Source organism: Echinococcus granulosus (assembly GCF_000524195.1).
Source record: "Echinococcus granulosus chromosome Unknown EG_S00001, whole genome shotgun sequence".
In the NCBI taxonomy this organism is placed as follows: Eukaryota; Metazoa; Platyhelminthes; class Cestoda; order Cyclophyllidea; family Taeniidae; genus Echinococcus; species Echinococcus granulosus.
In genome coordinates this window covers 2231062-2250494 of record NW_020170381.1, presented here as the reverse complement: position 1 = coordinate 2250494, position 19433 = coordinate 2231062, and the positions used below count along the sequence as shown (strand labels likewise).

The window sequence follows — 19433 nt, the reverse complement described above, 5'->3', positions numbered from 1 at the left end:
TCGATGATGGTATATCAACCTATCAATTGTATGCACATTGCAAATTTATCTCTTGACAGATCTAGTTAATCTAACCGTGAAAAACATTACCGGAAATGCAGTCATATGAAGGTGAAGAGGACTTAAGAGAACACCTTTTATCCAACCACAGGTTCCTCGGAGAAATGGAGCTACCACAACAGCTTTGGCCAGTCCTTCACGGGAGAGGGCACGCGGGGTGCAGAGGGCGTAATCATCTCTAGCCTGATGGGTACCTTGGTGCGTCGCTTCGTGCGGTGCCGCCGCGAGTTGGCCACTCAGGAGAATATCAGCCTCTTCACGGAGGTGCGCCATCTCCTCACCTACCTTAAGTCCGTCCACGGTAACACTTTTAGACGGGCTCTACTCTGCGCCCTCCTCTGTCCTATGCGAACCGTCTTAATGAGAAATAAACCCTCTGCATCGCTGCCAAGACCGCGAATGTAAGATTAAATTTTGGTCAACACATTTGCCACCAGTGTTGCATACATGTGATACCCCGATTTCTTCTTCAAAACTTGGTAACAAATATGTGGTATTTGTTTTTATCAGTTTTTGCTAACTGATTGCACGAGCATGTGTGTTGTAAACATATTGATGGAGGTAACAACAATAATTTGGACATAAAACTATACTATCAGCATGAGAATCAAGAGCTCCAGCCATCAACACCATCTTATGCTATCACTTGTTTAGTTTCAATGTATAAGCTTTCTTATTTCTGACACACTGCACTTCACGCAAGCTCAGTGAAATTTATGATCTTACTTCCACCCCTATTTTTTGTTAGTTAAGCCTGCGCGAAATACAGCCATTTCCTGACTTGCCTCTGTTTTAGTCCCCGTCGATTTGTCATTTTCATCGCAATCTTATTTCCTTATTATTAATTAGGCTCTCTGCGAGGAATTCGCTGTGGCCCACATTCGCCCCCAAGAGACCCTCAATGATTATACCACCAACCGATTTTATTGATGTGGGCGATTGTTCTTCGGCTCTGCAGAACAAGCGATCACATGGTCAGAATTTGAAGTCAGGTAACACGAGTAGCTACTTTCGACTTTCTTTTAATTCTTAGTAGTAGCTTTTTTGAAATGGCTATTAGTGGCAAAATAAGATCAAATTAAGAAAAGTTTTCATCAACATCGTTAGAAAAAGATACTTTCACCATACACATCAAAGTGGCTCGGCCTGTTATGGAAGAGCCCATGACTACGACTGGATTATTCGGGAAGCTCAGGTTTCATTTTCGTGTTTGATGCTAACCACGTGCATGATTAGTTGAAATCATCTGAAATTGGCGTCTTTAGTTTAGATGTATGATAACACTTCTCAATCATTTCATTGCACAATTATTGATAAATAAATTAACATACAAGAAATGAGGTATATCCTTTCATGTCATTACAATTAAATTTAGTCGAGACAAAATTCTGCAAACCTGTGATTGAAAGGCGACTTGTCGACCTCCCAGCATTGAAGGAAAATCTGCGTGATTTCGCCTTTCTTCTTGAGTGTTTGGAACCTGGAACTCTACCAGAACCGCAACTAGTCGCCTCTTTTCTCGATTTGGTGAGCCACTTGAGGCCTACCATTAGCCACATTTTGAGATATTAGAATAAATAACTAAGCTTTGAAAGGCAATAATCCACTGCTCGAGTAGCTTATTTCGCCACCATTTCTGTAATTCAGAACCTAACGAATAAGTTTAAGCCTTTGGTAAAACCTATTTTGTGCCTTGAAAATTAAAAATACAAACTAAGTGAGGCAAGGATGCAGTTCAATTCATTAGTCATCGATGCAAAAGGGCACCTATCTTTCGATGGAAAAGCTGGCGATAGGTGATACAAATTCAAGACAGTTTTCAGGACAGGTAACATTTTACCAGATTGTTTGCTTTATCTCCGATTATCGGTCGTAAAGCTAGCGAAGTCATTTGCACTTGAAGATTTTTTCCGTCCAAAAGACATTTCTTGACTAGCTTCTACCGCCCGAAGCGTAATAGGTGGCCTTTGATGTAGTCAGCAGTTATGCCATATTTTCTGAACCAACCTTTGGACTCAGATGTGAAGATATTGTTTTAGTAACATATATTTGTTAAGTTTTAACAGTAAGCAGTGGTGATGAAGGAGGCGGAAGGACATCAAACTTGTAACATTTCCAAATATCAGAAGTCATCAGGAAAAAATTACGTCTAACTAGTCTATAATGTAGGCTTGTTTTTATATACCCCTGCGGAGAGTAGTCCAAATTCAAAGATCAAAAGCATATTTTGCTTTACACTGTATTGCTGCTGGTAGAACGCACCGGTGTTGGCCAGAGCCTGTCTACTCTTAGAGTGTGCCTTTTTCGTACATCGCTGCAACCGCGGCGAGTGGCCAGCATGGATGAAGATCAACCTACCACTGCCAATACAGCAAGCCGAGCATCTGACCCAATCCACCACCTCCTCGCAGCGCATCGCTATTTCAATTTCCGGGCCTGCCAGCGCTGGCGCTGACTCCATCGACCTGCACAGCTCTGCGTTTTGCACCACCTCACAAATTCAGTGGTCGGCCGGTCGCCTGTTCCACAGCTGGGCTGAGGTCCAATCTCTTCTCCCACCTTCCTTCACCAGGCTTTATTTAGGCCGCCACAGCCATTTCAATAGTACCTTAGGCTGGATCATCATTATTTTTCGTTAAATAAGAAACACGTTCTCTGTTAAGCATTCTTTAAGCGTACTTTATGAATGATGAGAAAAGTATTAAAGACTTTACATGCTAGGTCGTAGCTTAGCCGACTTTTGTGAAACACTTCTGACCTGCCATAATGGTACTTAATGAGGTTCACTGGAGTGTACAACCACATATGCTTTCGTTCTGGGAGAGCCGAAAGGAGCTCATGTAACTGCATCTCTTTTGGCAGTGTGATGTAACCTGGCTTTTGCTGCTTAGGAAAAAGATTTTGGGCCATATTTTGATACGTATTGTTCCAATATTCCTTCTGCGAAGTAGAATGGAATGAACAAGAAGAATTTTACTAAAACAAGATTGGCTGTGGTAGGGATTACTCTGTCAAAACACGCGACTGAGGGATTACTGTAACGAATTTCCTGCAATTTTAGCGCCTTACATAGCATGTAAAAGGTTTCACTTCGGATGCACCACTCAGTGCATAATACCTAGCAAAACATTTTGCATATTCTTTCCATTTGCTTACTAATAGAATGAGCGTTGGTGCCTTTGGATTGCGATTAATTGGGGGCTGCTAATGCAAGGGCTAAAATGTGCCTATAACTTTTTCACAAGTATCTTGAGAATATTGCCTCTCGCTGAAATTTTGTCAATGATGAGTTAACGCCCATGGCCATCAAATCATTCATGAGCTTGTGCGTCGAGACCAATTGCTGCAGACTGCCCAGTCAGTGGTTGGAGTGATGTTGACTTTCCCTTGCGAGGTGTCGGAAATTTCTGACCATTCTTAGACACTTTTCAGCCATGCTGAGTACTACTCTTAAAAAACCGTATTTTTTGCATCTGAATCATGCATTCTGACAAATAAGCGAGGCTTTTAAAAGTGACGATGAGTACTTGCAGGAAGAAGTCATGTGATAGACAAATTTTATGTTCAAATTAAAGACTGCGCCTTTTAATGGATTAGCTTTTGACGATGTAATTACGTGCCATGGTTGCAAAATGAATTCATTTCTCCTAGGACTTTGAAAATATAAAAAACCAGCAATTACTTCAACTATTTACTTTAGCCACCACCTTACTCAGGTTACTAAAACAGAAATTAATAATTTGACGAATCTTAAAATCCGTACTTTATAATTCTAATCTAACACACAGGTAACTCACCTGAGTTTTAAAATCATCCTTTGCATCTCCCATTACATTATAATCCCATTTCAAGAATTTCACCCTACTCATCGTAATTTTGATCACTGTTAAGCGAGTTTTGTGCTTTAAATTTCCTCCTACGAAACCTTTTGTTCATTTCCAGGCTCTAGGAATTCGCATCATGGCATTTCTAGAGGGGAATTCTTCAGCGGAAATCTATCTCAATCGCGATTTTCAGAGCGACGAAAACTTCCTCGATGATGGTGAGATTTTCTATCATTTGCCTAATAAGTGGATAGTAAAAAAGCCTCTAACATTTGGCGTGACTCACAAGCGTTCCGGACTAGTGGAAGTCAAGCGCAAGCTTAATGTAAACAGTTCGCAGAAAATAGGTAGCAAGAGACAAATAGTGGGCTTATCTTCTCTCCTATGGTCTTTTCATTAATCAGAAAGCCTTGACAAAACTCTCTTAAACTTCAGCACTATTAAGGACTATCTATCTACATAGCTGCCTATCTTTATTGCATTCTTACTATAAGCTGTCGATGTGTCCATCTATCTAATCTAATCTATCCAGTCTATATTTTGAATCTATCTACATATGAACTCCATTGAATTCACTCCCAGCCACGGTTAATCCGAATGGCGATAGTTGTCCCTACGCGTTGCTTGTGATGGCGGTGCAGTTGTTGAACGAGATAACTACCTTCCTGCGTGAGTCGCACCAGCATGCCACCCGTGCACAGGTGGCGGCCTCCTCCTCCGCCTCCTCCTCAGCGGCTGTGCGTACAGTGGAGCACTCAAGCCAGTGGGACGGCAGCAGCGGTGCAAACGGTCGCCGCAACCTCGCTGGGGCTTCTAATGCCCCTCCACTCGGCGCCCTAAAATCCACCCGACGCCGTCTCAGCATCCTTATGCCCATTTTTGCGCAATCCGAGGTTAAGGATAAGCACAACCCTGTGTATATTGAACTCTCTAACGTTCGCGGTGAAGACGATGACACTAACTCGAGGTTCACCGAAGAATATGGTGAGGTTTCATGTGTAGAGTCTTATCATTGACCTTATCAAATATCTTAAACGCGCTTACTGTAAAAATTTGTGGAGTTAAGGGGGCAGCTCCTCGCTTTTTACTCGGTACTGAAATCGTTACCAAATTGTGATCTGATAGAAACAATTCATCCTCTATCTGGGTCTGGTGGCCATAGTAGCAGGCAGATCAGTTTCGCCGTCAATGACAATGACCACGAAAGGTGCAACTCACTCCAAGGAAGTGTGTCTTCATTGGATATTCAAAGCGAAGTTGTCGGGAAACCACGTAAGTGTCAGTCAACTGATGGCTTATCGAATTCGAATGATGTGCTTTGAAAATAGAAAGGGGCAGGACTAATAGCACTAATATTGAAGCCAAATTTATCAGAAGAACCTAAAGTCGCATGAAACGATGAAAGACTCACTGAAATCCTTTGTTTTGTCTATTTTCTGGAATGTAGAACATCAAAACAGCCAAATTTGCCCATTGAATCATCGACACCATAAACTGATAAGATATCCAAATTTTCGGTTAGCGTGGCGGTGATATTCTGCACCGAAACGTTGTATTTCAACATACTGGATGTGTTCAACTCAATTACATCGAAACCTGACTAAGCCATGGGAAACACCATGTATGATGAGGCAACTTTGATAATCGGTTGAATAAGGTACATAGCGCTGTTTCGGAAGAAAATCCACAAAAAATAATTTGCCTTAATGACTAATCCTAGAGAAATTGGAATACTAATCGAGGATTTTTCCAGTTGTTTAATGTTCACGGGTTCCCCAAAGCCAAATCCAAACAAAAACCTGTTACTGCACTTGAAAGGATATTTACTGATACTGAATGTCAACGAAACAGGCCCAGAAATCATAAGCAGGAGTCATTGGTCAGTGATCTTGCAGCCTATTTGAAAAGAACCATTCACAATCTAAGCTTCCAAAACTCGTATGATTTTTTATGGTACACTATAATAGGTCTATTTGTGAATATTTACCGCAGAAAATAGTTTTTAAAAAGAACATACTGGATTTCATGCTTTAAGGAATAATTCAAGTTGCGCATTCGGTCGACACCTTTACACGCCCCCCACAAAGTGGGCAACTGAACCCACTCAGGGATCAATCAATCAAATCCTTTGCCTTTAATTCAAAAGACCTCCCCACTTGTACCCCAACTTTTCATATATTTCAAGGTGAATAAGTTTTGGCCTACTCTACCGAATTGAGGTTATAACAATTAACGGCTATGGTGATATGAATACAAGGTTAAGCGATTGTGACGGCTCTGGTTCGTCTCAAGCTTCAGTGACCACTTGTCATAATGTATTATCCTTAATTTCATTCAATGAAAGTCTTTGGAAATTTAATTCATTATCTTCACTTTTAGTGAAAAACAAAGCCCAAAGTGGGAAGCAGTAGAAAACAAAGAAGAAAGCTAATGATTTCTTTTAAATTTTTGGTCAATCTGTTGCCTCGCGGGGTATAAATGGCGATTTTTCAAGGCACAATTACAAGCCAATTAACGTGGAAAACTTAAGTAGAACCTTTGACTCGAAAATATGAGCTGACATCTGCGGTCCACTACCCACCTCAACGATCGCTCAAGAACGAACCCATTTGAAAGAGAAGTAGAAATAAAACTATTTTGAAAGTGGACACTGAGAGCATAGGTTTCTTCCAATGACGCGAAATTATTTTTCATAGGTGGCGTTAGTTGCAAGTATTACTGGACTCCTGTGATACAAGGTAAAAATTGCCTTAATACCTTGAGCATTATCCTTATAGGTTTGAAGCAATTAGTATTTAATAGGGCATAAGTTATTTAAATCGCATAGTTAGAAACCGTTGACATTATAAAAAAAGGTAAAGGTCTGATCATTTTCCGTTTTGTTTGCTGTGGTTAACTCAGCCTTTTAACTATTTTCCTGATCAAATCTTCCCAAATTCTTTATTCTTTCTCGAGAAGAGAGAATTGGGATTTAGCAAATCATTCAGAGAATATCAATGCACAACACTTTCTGTGACTGGGACTACACCTTTAGACAGCCTTCGCCAATACTACAGTTAAAAGAGAAACACAAAAACAGCGCCTTTTCTGGTCCGCACAATGTCTATTAATATCTTTTCACTAATTCCGCCGATATATTTAAAATTTCGCCACCATGGGTAGCCGATAAGCTAAACGTATTCCATTATTGCCTGCTGTAGCACGCAAACCAGTCTCGAAAAGCTTGACCCGAAAACGCCAGCGCTCTGGGAGTTTCCGACAGTCCTTCCAACTCTCCTCTCTTATGGGCAATCCCCGGTCAGCGAAAACGGAAGGTGGTAAGGAAAAGATTAGGAAAATATTTCCTCCCATTTGCCTTTTATTTGTTTTATTAATTCACGTGGAGCAATATTGCATTCTGCAATTTATTATTCCTAAAATTCTTGCATTTCTCTTACCAATTTAAGCATACTACCGTGGTAAAGATAGATGAATTACTCCAATAAGTCGTTAAATTTAAACTTAAAAAAGTAATATGATTCCAGTCAAGTGGATCGACCGAAACCCCATTTCGTGTTCTCGCTTGTTATTGGATTACACTCATAAGCTTCTTGTAGATTTCAAATGGAATCTTATGGCACTAGTTAGCTCTAAAGAGCATCTATAAGACTGAAAATTCAATGAAATAAACACATCTTACGAAATATGTCAAAAAAGACCACTTCCGAAAACACATTCTGAAAATTCCTTGAACTCACGCAAGTATTGCGACAATAAAAGCATCAAGAGCAGTTAATTTTAACACCACACCAACTTAATGACTTTGCTGTCGTTCCTCAATGTTGTTATTTAAATTTCTCCTTTTCGTCACATTGGAAATCAAAATTTCCTGGAATTAGAAACAGGGACAAAGCCGCTTTGTTATTATGTCTGCAATGCCGAGTGATTTGAGCGTGGAAAGGAGGTAACAGTGGCGTTTTACCTCAAATAACCTCGCACCGAAGAATTTTCAAGCGGAGAACGAAGAAATTTGGATGCATAAAATCTAAGTCGTTGCCTTGGGCTGTCGTTCTGGTTCTTGCTTCTACAACCGGCCAACCCTCAAAGCGTCCATAGACAGAAAGAAACGTGACAAAGTACTATACTGGTAAATAAAACTTAACCTGTTTCTCCTAACGTTGATTTCATTTGCATTTTATGACTTTGAATAATGTCAACACGTAAGGATAAGAAACAAAGCTTCACCTCATTTCAACACGAATTTTTCAACCCATTGACCAACGGACCAGATAGCATATCGTCCTCAGGTTTATGATCACGCGAGAGGGACAGGACAGCTCTACCATCAACCGTGGTGGTGGTGTCGCCGACTTACCTCTGCCTGCCTCTCCACCTGCATGCCCGCTTGCACGTGTGCACGCACGCCATTTTAGTCCTTTTTGTGACCTCACAGTGCAGGTCACACCAGGTAGAGTTGACTAGGCGTTCTGTCAACACGCATAGTACTTTTCCAAAAAAACAAATATACGCACTCACATCAAGCCAAGGCATGGGTGTGGCAATGCTGACTGCTGGCTTGTCAGAATCAAGCCCAATAAAATTAGGAGCGTTATATGTATTAAGTCGACGTATTTTACACTTAAGCATCCATTTTTAGACGGATATCAAGTAGGTGGCATGCGGATGCCTTTGTATTCAAGGAAAATTTCTGATGTATTAGGTTTTTCGAATAAATTTTCATGCTAATCACAGTGCGACGATACTATGCAGTTGAGTAGAAATAGTGTCTAGGGATCTGCAAATTTTGCTGCTAAACGAAGAAAATATTACCAATGTTCCGAATCCAGCTCTACTTCATTAATTATTCGACTGACCGTAGGATTGGGCGATAGAACCTTTGTGTGTGCTTTGTGAACAGATTCGGCTAAGTAGCTTCACCGAATGCTTTGCTGCACTTTTTTTTCAAATTCTTGGCGTTTGGTAGAGCTGTATAAGCATAGGGTTGGATGCAAAATTTTGCATTTTCGGGCAATTCGTGGCCAAAGACAACATTGAAATGCCAATTAACTGACGTTTCAAGATGTTTTCATCCTAGTTAGTCTCATGATGGAGAAAGAAAGAGGCCTTGAACTTAACCATTCAGTGGACCTACATCTGTCAGGAAGTGTCCGTGTGCGTCCTTAGCTGCCCTTATGTATCAAACAATACAATTAAGTATCTTTACCTGTAGTTCAAACATTCAATGCTTATCTTGTCAGTTATTTTAATTAGTCGATTTCAGCTCCAGTTTGGGATTTGTCATTTTCCTCTTTTTGTTTCGTGCGACTTAATGGAGGAGGATTCTTAAGTAAATTGCTGCCAGGATATTTGAATCCTAAAATTAACGCTTGGCAAATCATAGAGTTAGGTATTTGACGGAATCGCTAGCAGCCTATTGTATGACTCAATTACCTTATTTTGTTGTCAAAGGCCGTTTCACACATTTTTCATTTTGTGAAGCTTTGAAAGCGAGGGATTTTCAGTTAAACGTATCTATATTTAGCAATGGGGAAGAAATGTTTGAGTTTTGGAAATATAAACCATTACTGGGACTGGGAGGATTCAATTTTCTACAATTTTTGCTTGGATTCAGAAGAACTGGCCGTACTTATGTAGTAGTGCTCATATCAAAAAATTGTAATTCTGTTAACTGCTTCTTTGTTCCCATTCAAAATAAATGGTGGCCCAAAATGTTCGCTTTGCACACCGACTACATATTTCACATAAATCTATTAGATAGCATCAGGTTTCTATCTGATAGGATGCATGCACTTACTACGCATGTGAAAAAGCGCAACCTTGTTGAAAAATGTCTTTGTTAAATATTAAAGTAACTGTCTAAATCCCAATCCTTTTCACTCACCATTCAGTACATTAGAATGAGCATATGCGATTGAAAGAATCGAAACCCAAAATTTCCTTAACTTATGCTAATAGGGGAGGAGATTGCATATCATGCTGTAGTGTTATTGGCCCGAGAGACTTCCTGCAGGCCTGCGTCGCATGTCATCGCGTGCCAGCACCTCTGGAGGCGAAGGCGTGGCGGGCGACTCCAGCTTAGACGATGGAACGAGCGGAGCCTACGGGAGCCATGCAAGTCGTCACGCGCTACCACCTTCGTCGTCTACCTCTGCCAGCCTCCGTCCCGAGGCGCCTTCAGCTGCCAACGCTTGGGGACGGCGCTCCGAAAGCGGCGAGGCCCTTGTCTGCCCAGAGCATAACGCCGAACTTGAGTTCAGCAAACGCTCGCCCCGCCGGGACCGACGCCGCACTTCCCTCGGTGCAGTGCGTGATCCCTCTCGCTCGTCGTCTTCGCGTGCACAAAACCAAACACATGTGGCTGACTTCTACTCATCTAATATGCCATGGATACCAGCTGTTATTGCCTTCGCGAAAAGGTCTGTAATCTCCGTGAGATATATACATATAGCCGATGAAACTCAACCCATACAAATATACTACATTTTGCAACAAATATTATTTAACAAGCCTAACTGTTCCTCTGCTTAATTCTTAAACAAGCCAAATTTTATACAATATGGTGCATCTTCTCAACCCGACTGATTACTGTATAGTGCACACATTTTGAGGATTGACACAATTCTCTTTGAAATTTCAAATGATGCGAACGCATTAATTCTGGTGGTATTTTAGTAAACAACTCATTCCGATATTCTTATCACGAAAAGCAATTAATTCTGCCACAGGTAAATGATGATTTAAAAGCAGAAGTCGAATTGCGTACTTTAAGGATGATTCTCATGAATTTTTCGCCACCCATTAACTTTAAGCCGGTCTATTGGTTTTCCGAAGGACAACTTTTGGCTGCAAACATCAGCCCAAGTGCGAGGCTAACTGCTTTGATCGCCAGCAACAACAGTTGCGGTCACTTCTTCAAGCCATCCGCCAGGTCTATTCGGCCACTACCGAGTCTAGTTTCATCCGGTCTGTGGACGACCTGCCGGAGGGTCGACGAGTCCGCGGAACAGTGAGCGACACAATCTCCACCTCGGATGCACGCTCTGGGAATGGCGGCGGCAGCACATCTTGTCAGTGCATCCCCGACCCCTTCAGTGGTGCTGGTGGTGCTGGCAATGAGGAAGAGGAGTCTGGCTACTCAGACGAAGTCAACGACTCCGATCAGGAAATCACGGGGACCGGTGGGTTAGAGGACCTCCTTCGACTCGCTCTCAATCCTGCTCCTCTCCTACGTGGAGCTGGTCCAGCCTCTATGAGCGCTTTCGGTGTTGGAGGTGGTGATCCCGAGTTAGAGACCTCTGCATCTATTTTGCATCGCGTTTTTGGTGGACGGGGTCATCAGGATAAAAGAAATACTTTCTTTACCAGAAATGCTAAAAGAAAGGTTTGTTTAATGTGTCGTAGGCAGTCGTCAGGTATGATGCCGAAATAAAGCTTCAATTAAAAGTTAGGATGTGATTCGAGGTTAAGGTTATTTTAGCTGAATTTCATTGATTGATAGTTCATTAAAAGCTGAAATTATCGCTGTTCCGTGTGCTTCTAGAACCTTCAAGCAAAAACAACTGACGCACGGATTGATACTAAACGTTTGTGGTTGACCGCCTATAAGGCACTACATAACGCACATTATAAGGTCTCTGAAACAAAGGTATGTTTAGCAGGCATGAAGACTTTTAAACAGACGGCTCTAGAGGTCAATCTAGATTGGAAAGTATGCATGTGCTTGAATTTACAGTGCATGATTGCGCAAAATTAGTTATATGCATCAAGACGGTAATTCAACTACAGTTGATACATATGCACGAGTAACAAGTAATCCTCACTAACATGGTATTTGGATATTCTCCATATGTGATATAAAAATCCCAATTCCATTGTTCGAGCATTTAGTGCTTTGCTTGTGTAACAGTCGGAAACCGATTGATCTTTTTTAACATTAAGTGCCAGTGAGAGGGATGATGAAGTTAGATGCAAGCCTGCAGGTGATAGCAATTTTTTGTCTTAGGAATCCTCGGCGTTTACATCAGGCTGGCGAGAGGCTACCACACCCATATTTGACCGGTTTCGACGCAAGGGCACCCCAAAACGCGGCTCCGGAGCGTTTATCTCTGACGACGGTGGCACCGGCGGTTTTTGCGGTCCCGGAGGGCTCTCGAGCCTCATGAATCTCAGTCTCCTAGCCGGCGCAGGCACGGGCCTCGCCGCGGCAAACTCCTCGCCTTCCCTAGTGCGGTTGCTGGAAGCGGTGAAGAGTGGTTTAGCTAGTGGGACCATGCTCTCCGTCGAGGGCGACGACGGTCAGTCGGAGGCGGCCGAGTTCGGCAAAACCAAAGTCCGACCTCTGGCTCATCAGACCGATTCACCCGAGCTTATGTATCTGGATACTCAGGTAGTTTTACTACTCCGTGACCACAATTAATGTGTGAAACACGTATTAAAGCAGGTTGAATGAATTAAACTTCGTGAAAGAAAGCCTGGTTTAAGGTTTGAATTTCCCGGTGAGCGACCACATTAATTAAATATTTTTATGATTAATTAAACGGCTTGAATTTGAAAGTGACGTGTCTTAATTTTGTCGACTGATAAAAATATCCTTGTGAATGGTTTCAGTTCATTTGACGTGCATTCACTTTATTAATCAAGGATGAATACCTCATGGGTAGATTGATGAAGGTTTTGCGATTAATGTGACACCACCGTCCCTTATCGACAAGTTTGGTCCATGGAACTGATGGTGTCACCTCATCCGTTTGTTCCGCATAGTACTTGCAGAATTTATCGCCGCGGTTTTTCAACGTATGCCCTGAAGTGAAACGCTTAACTACTTTTTTTACACTATTACACTTTATTAAGGTTTAAACCTCAATGATCTGCTTGATATACATCGTCTAAACTTATGAATACAAATTCATGCTTCGCGAAGTGACCTCTAGCTAGAATAAATGCTCATAACAGCAAGTAGTGATAGGTGTTGGGCAGCCCCAAAAAGCGTTACTATTTCTTGTGAATCTCAGACGATTTATTGAAACACATCAGTTTGTTTTTTTCAGCATAATATGTTTGACATTTTTTAACAGCAGCGCCTAGAATACTAACAGTTATGGGAAATAGGACGACTTTGGTCACTTTTTATCAAAGAATATTTGGAAATGTCAAGTATTTCTACTATAATCATAGGTCCAATCGTTGCGCAGCAGTTTCTTCAACCTTCTCAATAAGGGAGCACTTTTGCTCTCGTCAGAACAATTGGAAGAAGTGGTTCCACTTGCCTGGGAGCTACTACTAGAAGCCGATCCTGAACTGATCAGTAGTGCGGGTAGGCGAGATTATTCACCTTGGAGGGTAATGAGTTCTTTGCCTCCAACCCGAACATCACGTTACATCTTTTTCTAAATATTTCAGCGTCTCTAATTCTTTTTGCCGCTGTAAAATGTTCCGCCTTCGTCCAAAAGCTTCTCTATACAGAACTTCAACACGCGGAATTAAATAATCGCCTAAACGCCGTTCTAAGGTGAATGATTTGCCCCCACTTTGATGCATATGCAAATCATTTCCAGTTACGCAGTTGAGAGGTGCTGTATTGGTTCATTTGACTGAGTTTCCACTTGTGCTTTGAGCACTTGTGCACAAGTAGGAGGTTTTTTTGGTAGTTTATGGTAGCAGCACAATTTGTTTAATCATCATTTAATCAAAACTTGCATTGATTCGACTATACCACAAAGTTCTATCGTTGCAAAGCCCACCTACAGGTTCCGAGCACTGTGGACGGCGCGGCAGCAGGTTTGGTCTCGTCTGGAGGAGGGTGCGAGTCAGTGCCTGAAGGTACCACCACCACTGATCGAGTATGTGCTGCCCTCCCCCACCCTCGGCAACCCCTCCATTCAAGTCCCCGATCCCGCCTGGGAGACCCGCAAGGGCACCTTGGCAGAAGAGGTGCAACTAAAGCAAAACGAGGCCACTGTGAGTCCACTGACGACCTTGATTTCTTCAGCAGAAAATTAGACCATTGGCTGACCATTCTAATACGGAGCACTGGTCAGATGCAGGAGCAATCAGGCCCGTATTCCAGTCAGCAAAGGCATAAAATGAAGGCCGATGTTCAAATATGAATATAAATTCTTACAATTAGCAAGTTAGTTGATAATATAAGCTTAAACTATTGCCAGGAGCTAGCGACTTTTCTAACTGATTTGGAATTTTAGTCTCATTGTTTCATTGTTAACTGGAACGACAAAAGTAGCAACACATCGACCGGTTTTTATTTGTTTACAGCTAACTTTCCTGTTGTGTGCACAACACAGTGGCTTTATTTTTGGCACTACTAGAGATCAGGATCCCATTAGTTAGTAAGATGTGAATTATTTCTAGATAGTCATTAAGAGTTCAATAATTAACCATCTCAGGCTTTTCAAATCCATCGAGAAGGATTGATAAATTAAAAGACAAATAGCAGAACGTTGAGCATAATGGAGAACAGAGCCGACTTTGAGATTTGTTGGTGTCTCTAGAAAACATTTGTGACGGCCTCGACAAGTCGAAGGAAACAACAGCAGGAGTTGTTGGCGCGCGCGGTGACAGCGGCAAAGTTGGCAAGGGACGAGGCACGCAGCCTTTTTCACATTACCACATCCTCCATCCTCGAGTTGGCCGCTACCGAGGCCGTCTTCTCCAAAGACCACCGTGGCGACGAGGCGGGTGGTGGCGAAGATGGTAAGTGATCACTTCTGCCTTTTTTACCCTCTTCATCTATGCAAATTCGTGTACTCGTTTAGGTGTTGAAATCTGCCCATATAACCACTGAACTTTAAAACATGGGTCAGCACGTTGAGCAATTACTCAATCTCGTCCTATAGATTACTTTAAGGTAACCTATTACAAATTTCAACTACTAATTTCAAATACAGATTACAACTACTTTGCCTTGAATGCTTTCATTACAAGGCATATATATGTGATACAGTGATATAATTTAACGTGTATGAATGCACCATTATTATTAGGACTATAAAAGAAGTACACAGCAAAAATGCAACTGAATATTTTTATAAAGTATTATAATAAAGTGTATAGCCCTGGTAGCTACAATCCCAAGTAAAAAGTGAATTTTAAGAGCGTTTTTAGATCTTGATTCGTTTCAATCGTTGCTCGTTTACTTCAAGTCAGGACTGTAAGTCAGCTTACTTTACGGACGGATCACTGAAGCATTACCTTAACATATGCACATGAAACTTCTGAGAATTTTCCACACAAATAAGGACGCAAAGTTACGCTTTTGTTATACCATTTTGTTCCCATCTCTCGCACAATCTATAGAAGTGTTCCGGGGATGTTTGACTTACTATTTGGGGACTTCCTATTCGCAGAGAGAATTTTGCGCTTTCGAAACCGCTCATCTCAAGTTCTGTTCAGTAAATATTATAACTTCCATTAACATCATGGGTTTCTATCTTTTGAGATTCGAAGCAGGTAATGTGACTGCTCCTACCCTAAGAATTGCTCATCGTTTAAGCTCATTCGATGTACTTGATGAAAGTTTTACATTTTATGTTATGGGCCTTTAACTGGACTCCCAGTTTTACACAAAAAACAAATTAATGTTGATCGAACCCTTCTTTTACCACACGTATCTTAATTCATAATTTGTCTGTTTTAGTTGATGAAAGAGAAAACGGTGATGAAACTCTGGCAAGCGGTTTCCTGTGTGTTTAAATGCGACACGCTCAGTGAGCCAAAAATCATCAAATGTCATCCGTGGCTAGACGGTGAACAGATGTTTTCAGCTGTTGCTGGTGATACTAATGCTGCCATTGCAGCAGGTAGGGAGGCGGGATAGGTAAGCAGGTAGAAATTGCGTCGGGAATCACGTTTCTCTGTGCGCAAGCGCCCACTAAACCTCAGCAAGCGTGCACTAACAGACGAAATTTCCACAAGTCGAAAGCATAATAAAAGATAGCAGTACAGGCGTTTATTATTCCTGTGAAATTTAGTATTACTGCTCACATCTTCTGGTGGCACAATCGCGCTCATTCTCAATTGTACTGAGACATGGTCGTTGGAATTTAATAACCATTCTAGCCCAAAATGAGCCACTATCAATTTTTACGATGGTTGTACTTATTTGGGAACGAATTGTTTCCGAATTCCAAGACAAAGTTTGACGGTTCAGCAGGAAAAAACCTCAATTTATGAGCGAACTTAAAAGAACGCAGACATACTGCGATTTATCGAATGAGACTATAAAGTCATAGATTCTGCTGAATCTTACTGGTAGAACCTATTCAACAACATCTACTCAGACTTCTTCACAAAAGCGTGTTTTTACCTTTGCACAAAAGCAAATGCCGAATTAGCTGCCATATGCGGCTTTCTTCGATTGGGATCTTGTAAAGTGAGCTCGCGCCGCTGTATGTCGCCTTGGCAAGACAACAACTGGGAGTAAGTGGCGTGCTGCGTGAAATCTCCTGGATTTGTGTCTCAGCACGATTAGCTTGGCTAAAACTTGCGTCCGATGATAGAGGCACAACGTGTTCGTCTGTGTGTGAGTGATAATATGCTTTGCGGAGCGCCTGATACGTGTTCTCTGCAAAGTTATGGCATTTGATTCGGATTCGGTCGCTCTTTCCCCAATAGATATTAAACTCTAGTGGTGTATTCTGAAGCTAATTGCATTTTCCTTAGTTCTACGTATATTTTCACATATTTGGATTTTGCCAAATGCATCTCGGATTTTAAGCTTGCAGTTTTAAGAAACAAGTGGTAAATTTGCAAATCAGAGGCTTTTGGCGATGAAAAGGTAATTGTGTGCTCATGCACATGCAGAAGTGGACTTAAGTATTTACGTGTCCCCTTTAATTTTTTAAACTTTCACGAAAAAAGTTGCCTTCGTTGGGTAATACTTGTTGCCCTTCTCTCTCATTCACACCTCCTTTCTCCCCTGCTAAACCTTTCCCACAGTCAGAGGTGAGAGCCTACGGGAAGAGTCGACAAGCATAAAAGTAAGCTAGCTCCTGGTAAATGCTTCCCTCTCTCTTTATTCACAACCCGTTTTAGTTCCTTTCTTGTTTTATTCGTTGTTACTGCTATTTACAATTCATGACCCATCCAAAATGCGTGCATCCATAGAAAATTAAATGTATTTCCGTTGGTTGATACAGTACTTTGGAGGAGTTGTGCAATGTAAGAGGAAGACCGTCCTTTCAGTCAGTTCTCTTTTCCACCTAGGAAACTTCACTAGTGAGCATTCAATTGTCAATAGTTCACATCAACGTTCATGATTAAATGGAGCCATTCTATTCAAACCACCTCCAAACGGCGGGCATTATATTGACAATCTCACACAAAAGAGTTTTTGATGGTGCTTATTCTCACGAGAACTTGAATAGGTTTTGGTATTTCAGGCGGGTTTCAATTTATGAAAACTTTAATTCAAATAAATCTTTGCTCATCGACAGGCAACATCGGGATGGCAAATTCGGTGGTGCAGGAGGAGTTCAACCTAGCGGCGAGGAAAGTCAGTTTCGCACCGATGAATCGAAGTCTTAACTTGCAAGCGCGAAGTTTTTCTTGGCGAAATGGATCATTCCCATTGTTTCGAGACAATGTTACCCTCGCCGATGGTTCGTTTTTTTTCATCGTTAACTCCCGACGTTGTTACTAAATTCCACTCCTACGCATTCCAAACGGTTGTTGTAATCTTGCAATATATTAATTTTTTCTGCGATTTTATAAACTTTACTGTTTTTTAAATGAACGTAAAGGTTTTGACAATTTGTCTGTGAAGTTCAGGCAGGAACATCCGCGCTAGCACTGCAGCCGGTTTTCGGCATAATTTTCACAACTGCATCGGGAAACAAGATTCAAAGAGGTGAAGAAGTAAAAAGAGCGATCTTTGGTTTTGAATTAAAACTTTTGCTTGTAAGGTCTCTAAGCGTATGCTTCTAGCAGCAGTCTGTTTCACTCGGAATGTATCAGACTTCGAGACCAAAAATTGATTTACATCCTAGTTGCAGCGCCGTGGAGTATCAAGCAGGTATTTCATAGCTTACTAATTCACTTACATCAGGCTCCTTGCCAATGGTTAACATCTAGTACTGTTGGAAGATTCCACTCAATAGTCTTTTCAGCGCACAGTTTACAACGATGGGGGTAATCAGTTTTCCCCCTTCTTATTAAACTTTTAGCGCTTGTGAGTGTAATTGTCGATGCTCTTTTGTTTTCAACTTCGATTTAAGCTCCTTTATATCTCCTACCGGATCGAGAGCATAGCACTGAGTGTTATCGCGTGACTCGTGGCCATAAATGTTGAAGATATCGCTATCTGCATGACTCTTTCTCAGAAAATACAAACTGCTAATACAAGCTGTCCAGAAGCACTATGATACGAATTGGAACTCGACAAGAAGGATCAAGCTATATTTGTTCATGTAACCCCTATTTTATTTGAAAGAGCCGTTCATCCAGTAAGTCATAACTTGTGCGAAATTAGATAACACAAAACACGCATGCATAAACATGCTTAAAATTTATATTATCGTAGTGAATCCTTAACTTGAACATCGGGAATGGGAGAGTGTTGCATTCGTTTCGATTTGCTGAGTTTGAGGCTTAAATGCAAAAGTTATTGGAAAATGCGGCATCCGTAAGGTTTACTGGACATAGAATTTATGCACACTTTTTCTTTTACTACTCTCTACAATAGATGACGAGGCAGGAATCAGTAACACCTCAATGCTTTTGACCCATCAGTTGAAAATGGCACAGACCTTCTTCCCCTCCTGCATATGTGCTGCCACTCTGCCTCTCACAAATCTCATGGATGACTGCGCGGTAAACAACGAGGGCATAGCAGGTACGTCTTTCAGACATAATCTCTCCATGAGGAAGGCAGTTATGCTGGGAGGTAAATTAATTAAACCGCGTTCCGAATGTGTTTACAGTTTTGTCCTAAGCAAGAGAAATGTAAGCTATTTAGAAAAACACCCCAAAAATGCAAGACCAAATATGAGTTGATGCGCTTTGCCTCATTCAACGCCTACATAAGTAATTGTTATTGTGGATTTAAAACATTTTGTACACTTAATTCAAAACTCAGCAGATTGCTGCCACAGATAAATTGGGTCTAATAGTACGTTTGAAGGAAAAGTCGCAGATCCTAAGCGAATTTCTAATCACTAAATAGAGCTGTAAAATAGGCATTCTATTTGTGAAGGGACTAGTATTTCACAAGCTATAGTGCAAGTTGGCCTGCTATGGTCAGGCTCAAGTAGTGTTAAGAGCCAGTAGAATTCATGCGACTTTGTTCTAAATAAAAAACAACCTGTGTATTGCCAAAATTTATTTGCTTCATACCCTTTTTGTGGGGCTAGTTATTCTTGCAACTTACAAATAGTATCCCCCTACTTTTGCTTCCAAATGGCACAGCCTTTGCTACCATGCAAATTTCGTGATTCTGATCCGCCTCGTTTAAAAATTGGCACTTTAAGTCAAAATAGCCTAGGGAGATTAATAGAATTTGCTTCAAATTAGGTCTCTACCAAACAGGCTTATGCTGTT

General features: G+C 41.3%; 1 protein-coding gene across 1 annotated transcript in view; it reads left to right on the top strand. All coding sequences in view use genetic code 11, as the record gives it.

Annotated features, from left to right (window-relative positions):
• Positions 1–95: 95 nt before the first annotated feature.
• The window catches only part of EGR_00253 (Protein unc-80), a gene marked incomplete at both ends in the record, with an annotated part of 41277 nt that continues 21939 nt past the window's right edge, over positions 96–19433 (top strand). The window contains 18 exons of the mRNA XM_024489502.1: positions 96–111; positions 152–461; positions 910–1052; positions 1436–1587; positions 2316–2600; positions 4003–4102; positions 4467–4868; positions 7085–7201; positions 9895–10300; positions 10716–11265; positions 11425–11529; positions 11887–12270; positions 13059–13197; positions 13284–13392; positions 13604–13841; positions 14390–14591; positions 17333–17497; positions 18580–18729. Of these exons, the coding sequence (XP_024356180.1) occupies positions 96–111; positions 152–461; positions 910–1052; positions 1436–1587; positions 2316–2600; positions 4003–4102; positions 4467–4868; positions 7085–7201; positions 9895–10300; positions 10716–11265; positions 11425–11529; positions 11887–12270; positions 13059–13197; positions 13284–13392; positions 13604–13841; positions 14390–14591; positions 17333–17497; positions 18580–18729 (3973 nt within the window). The remainder of the gene's footprint in view (positions 112–151; positions 462–909; positions 1053–1435; positions 1588–2315; positions 2601–4002; positions 4103–4466; positions 4869–7084; positions 7202–9894; positions 10301–10715; positions 11266–11424; positions 11530–11886; positions 12271–13058; positions 13198–13283; positions 13393–13603; positions 13842–14389; positions 14592–17332; positions 17498–18579; positions 18730–19433) is intronic.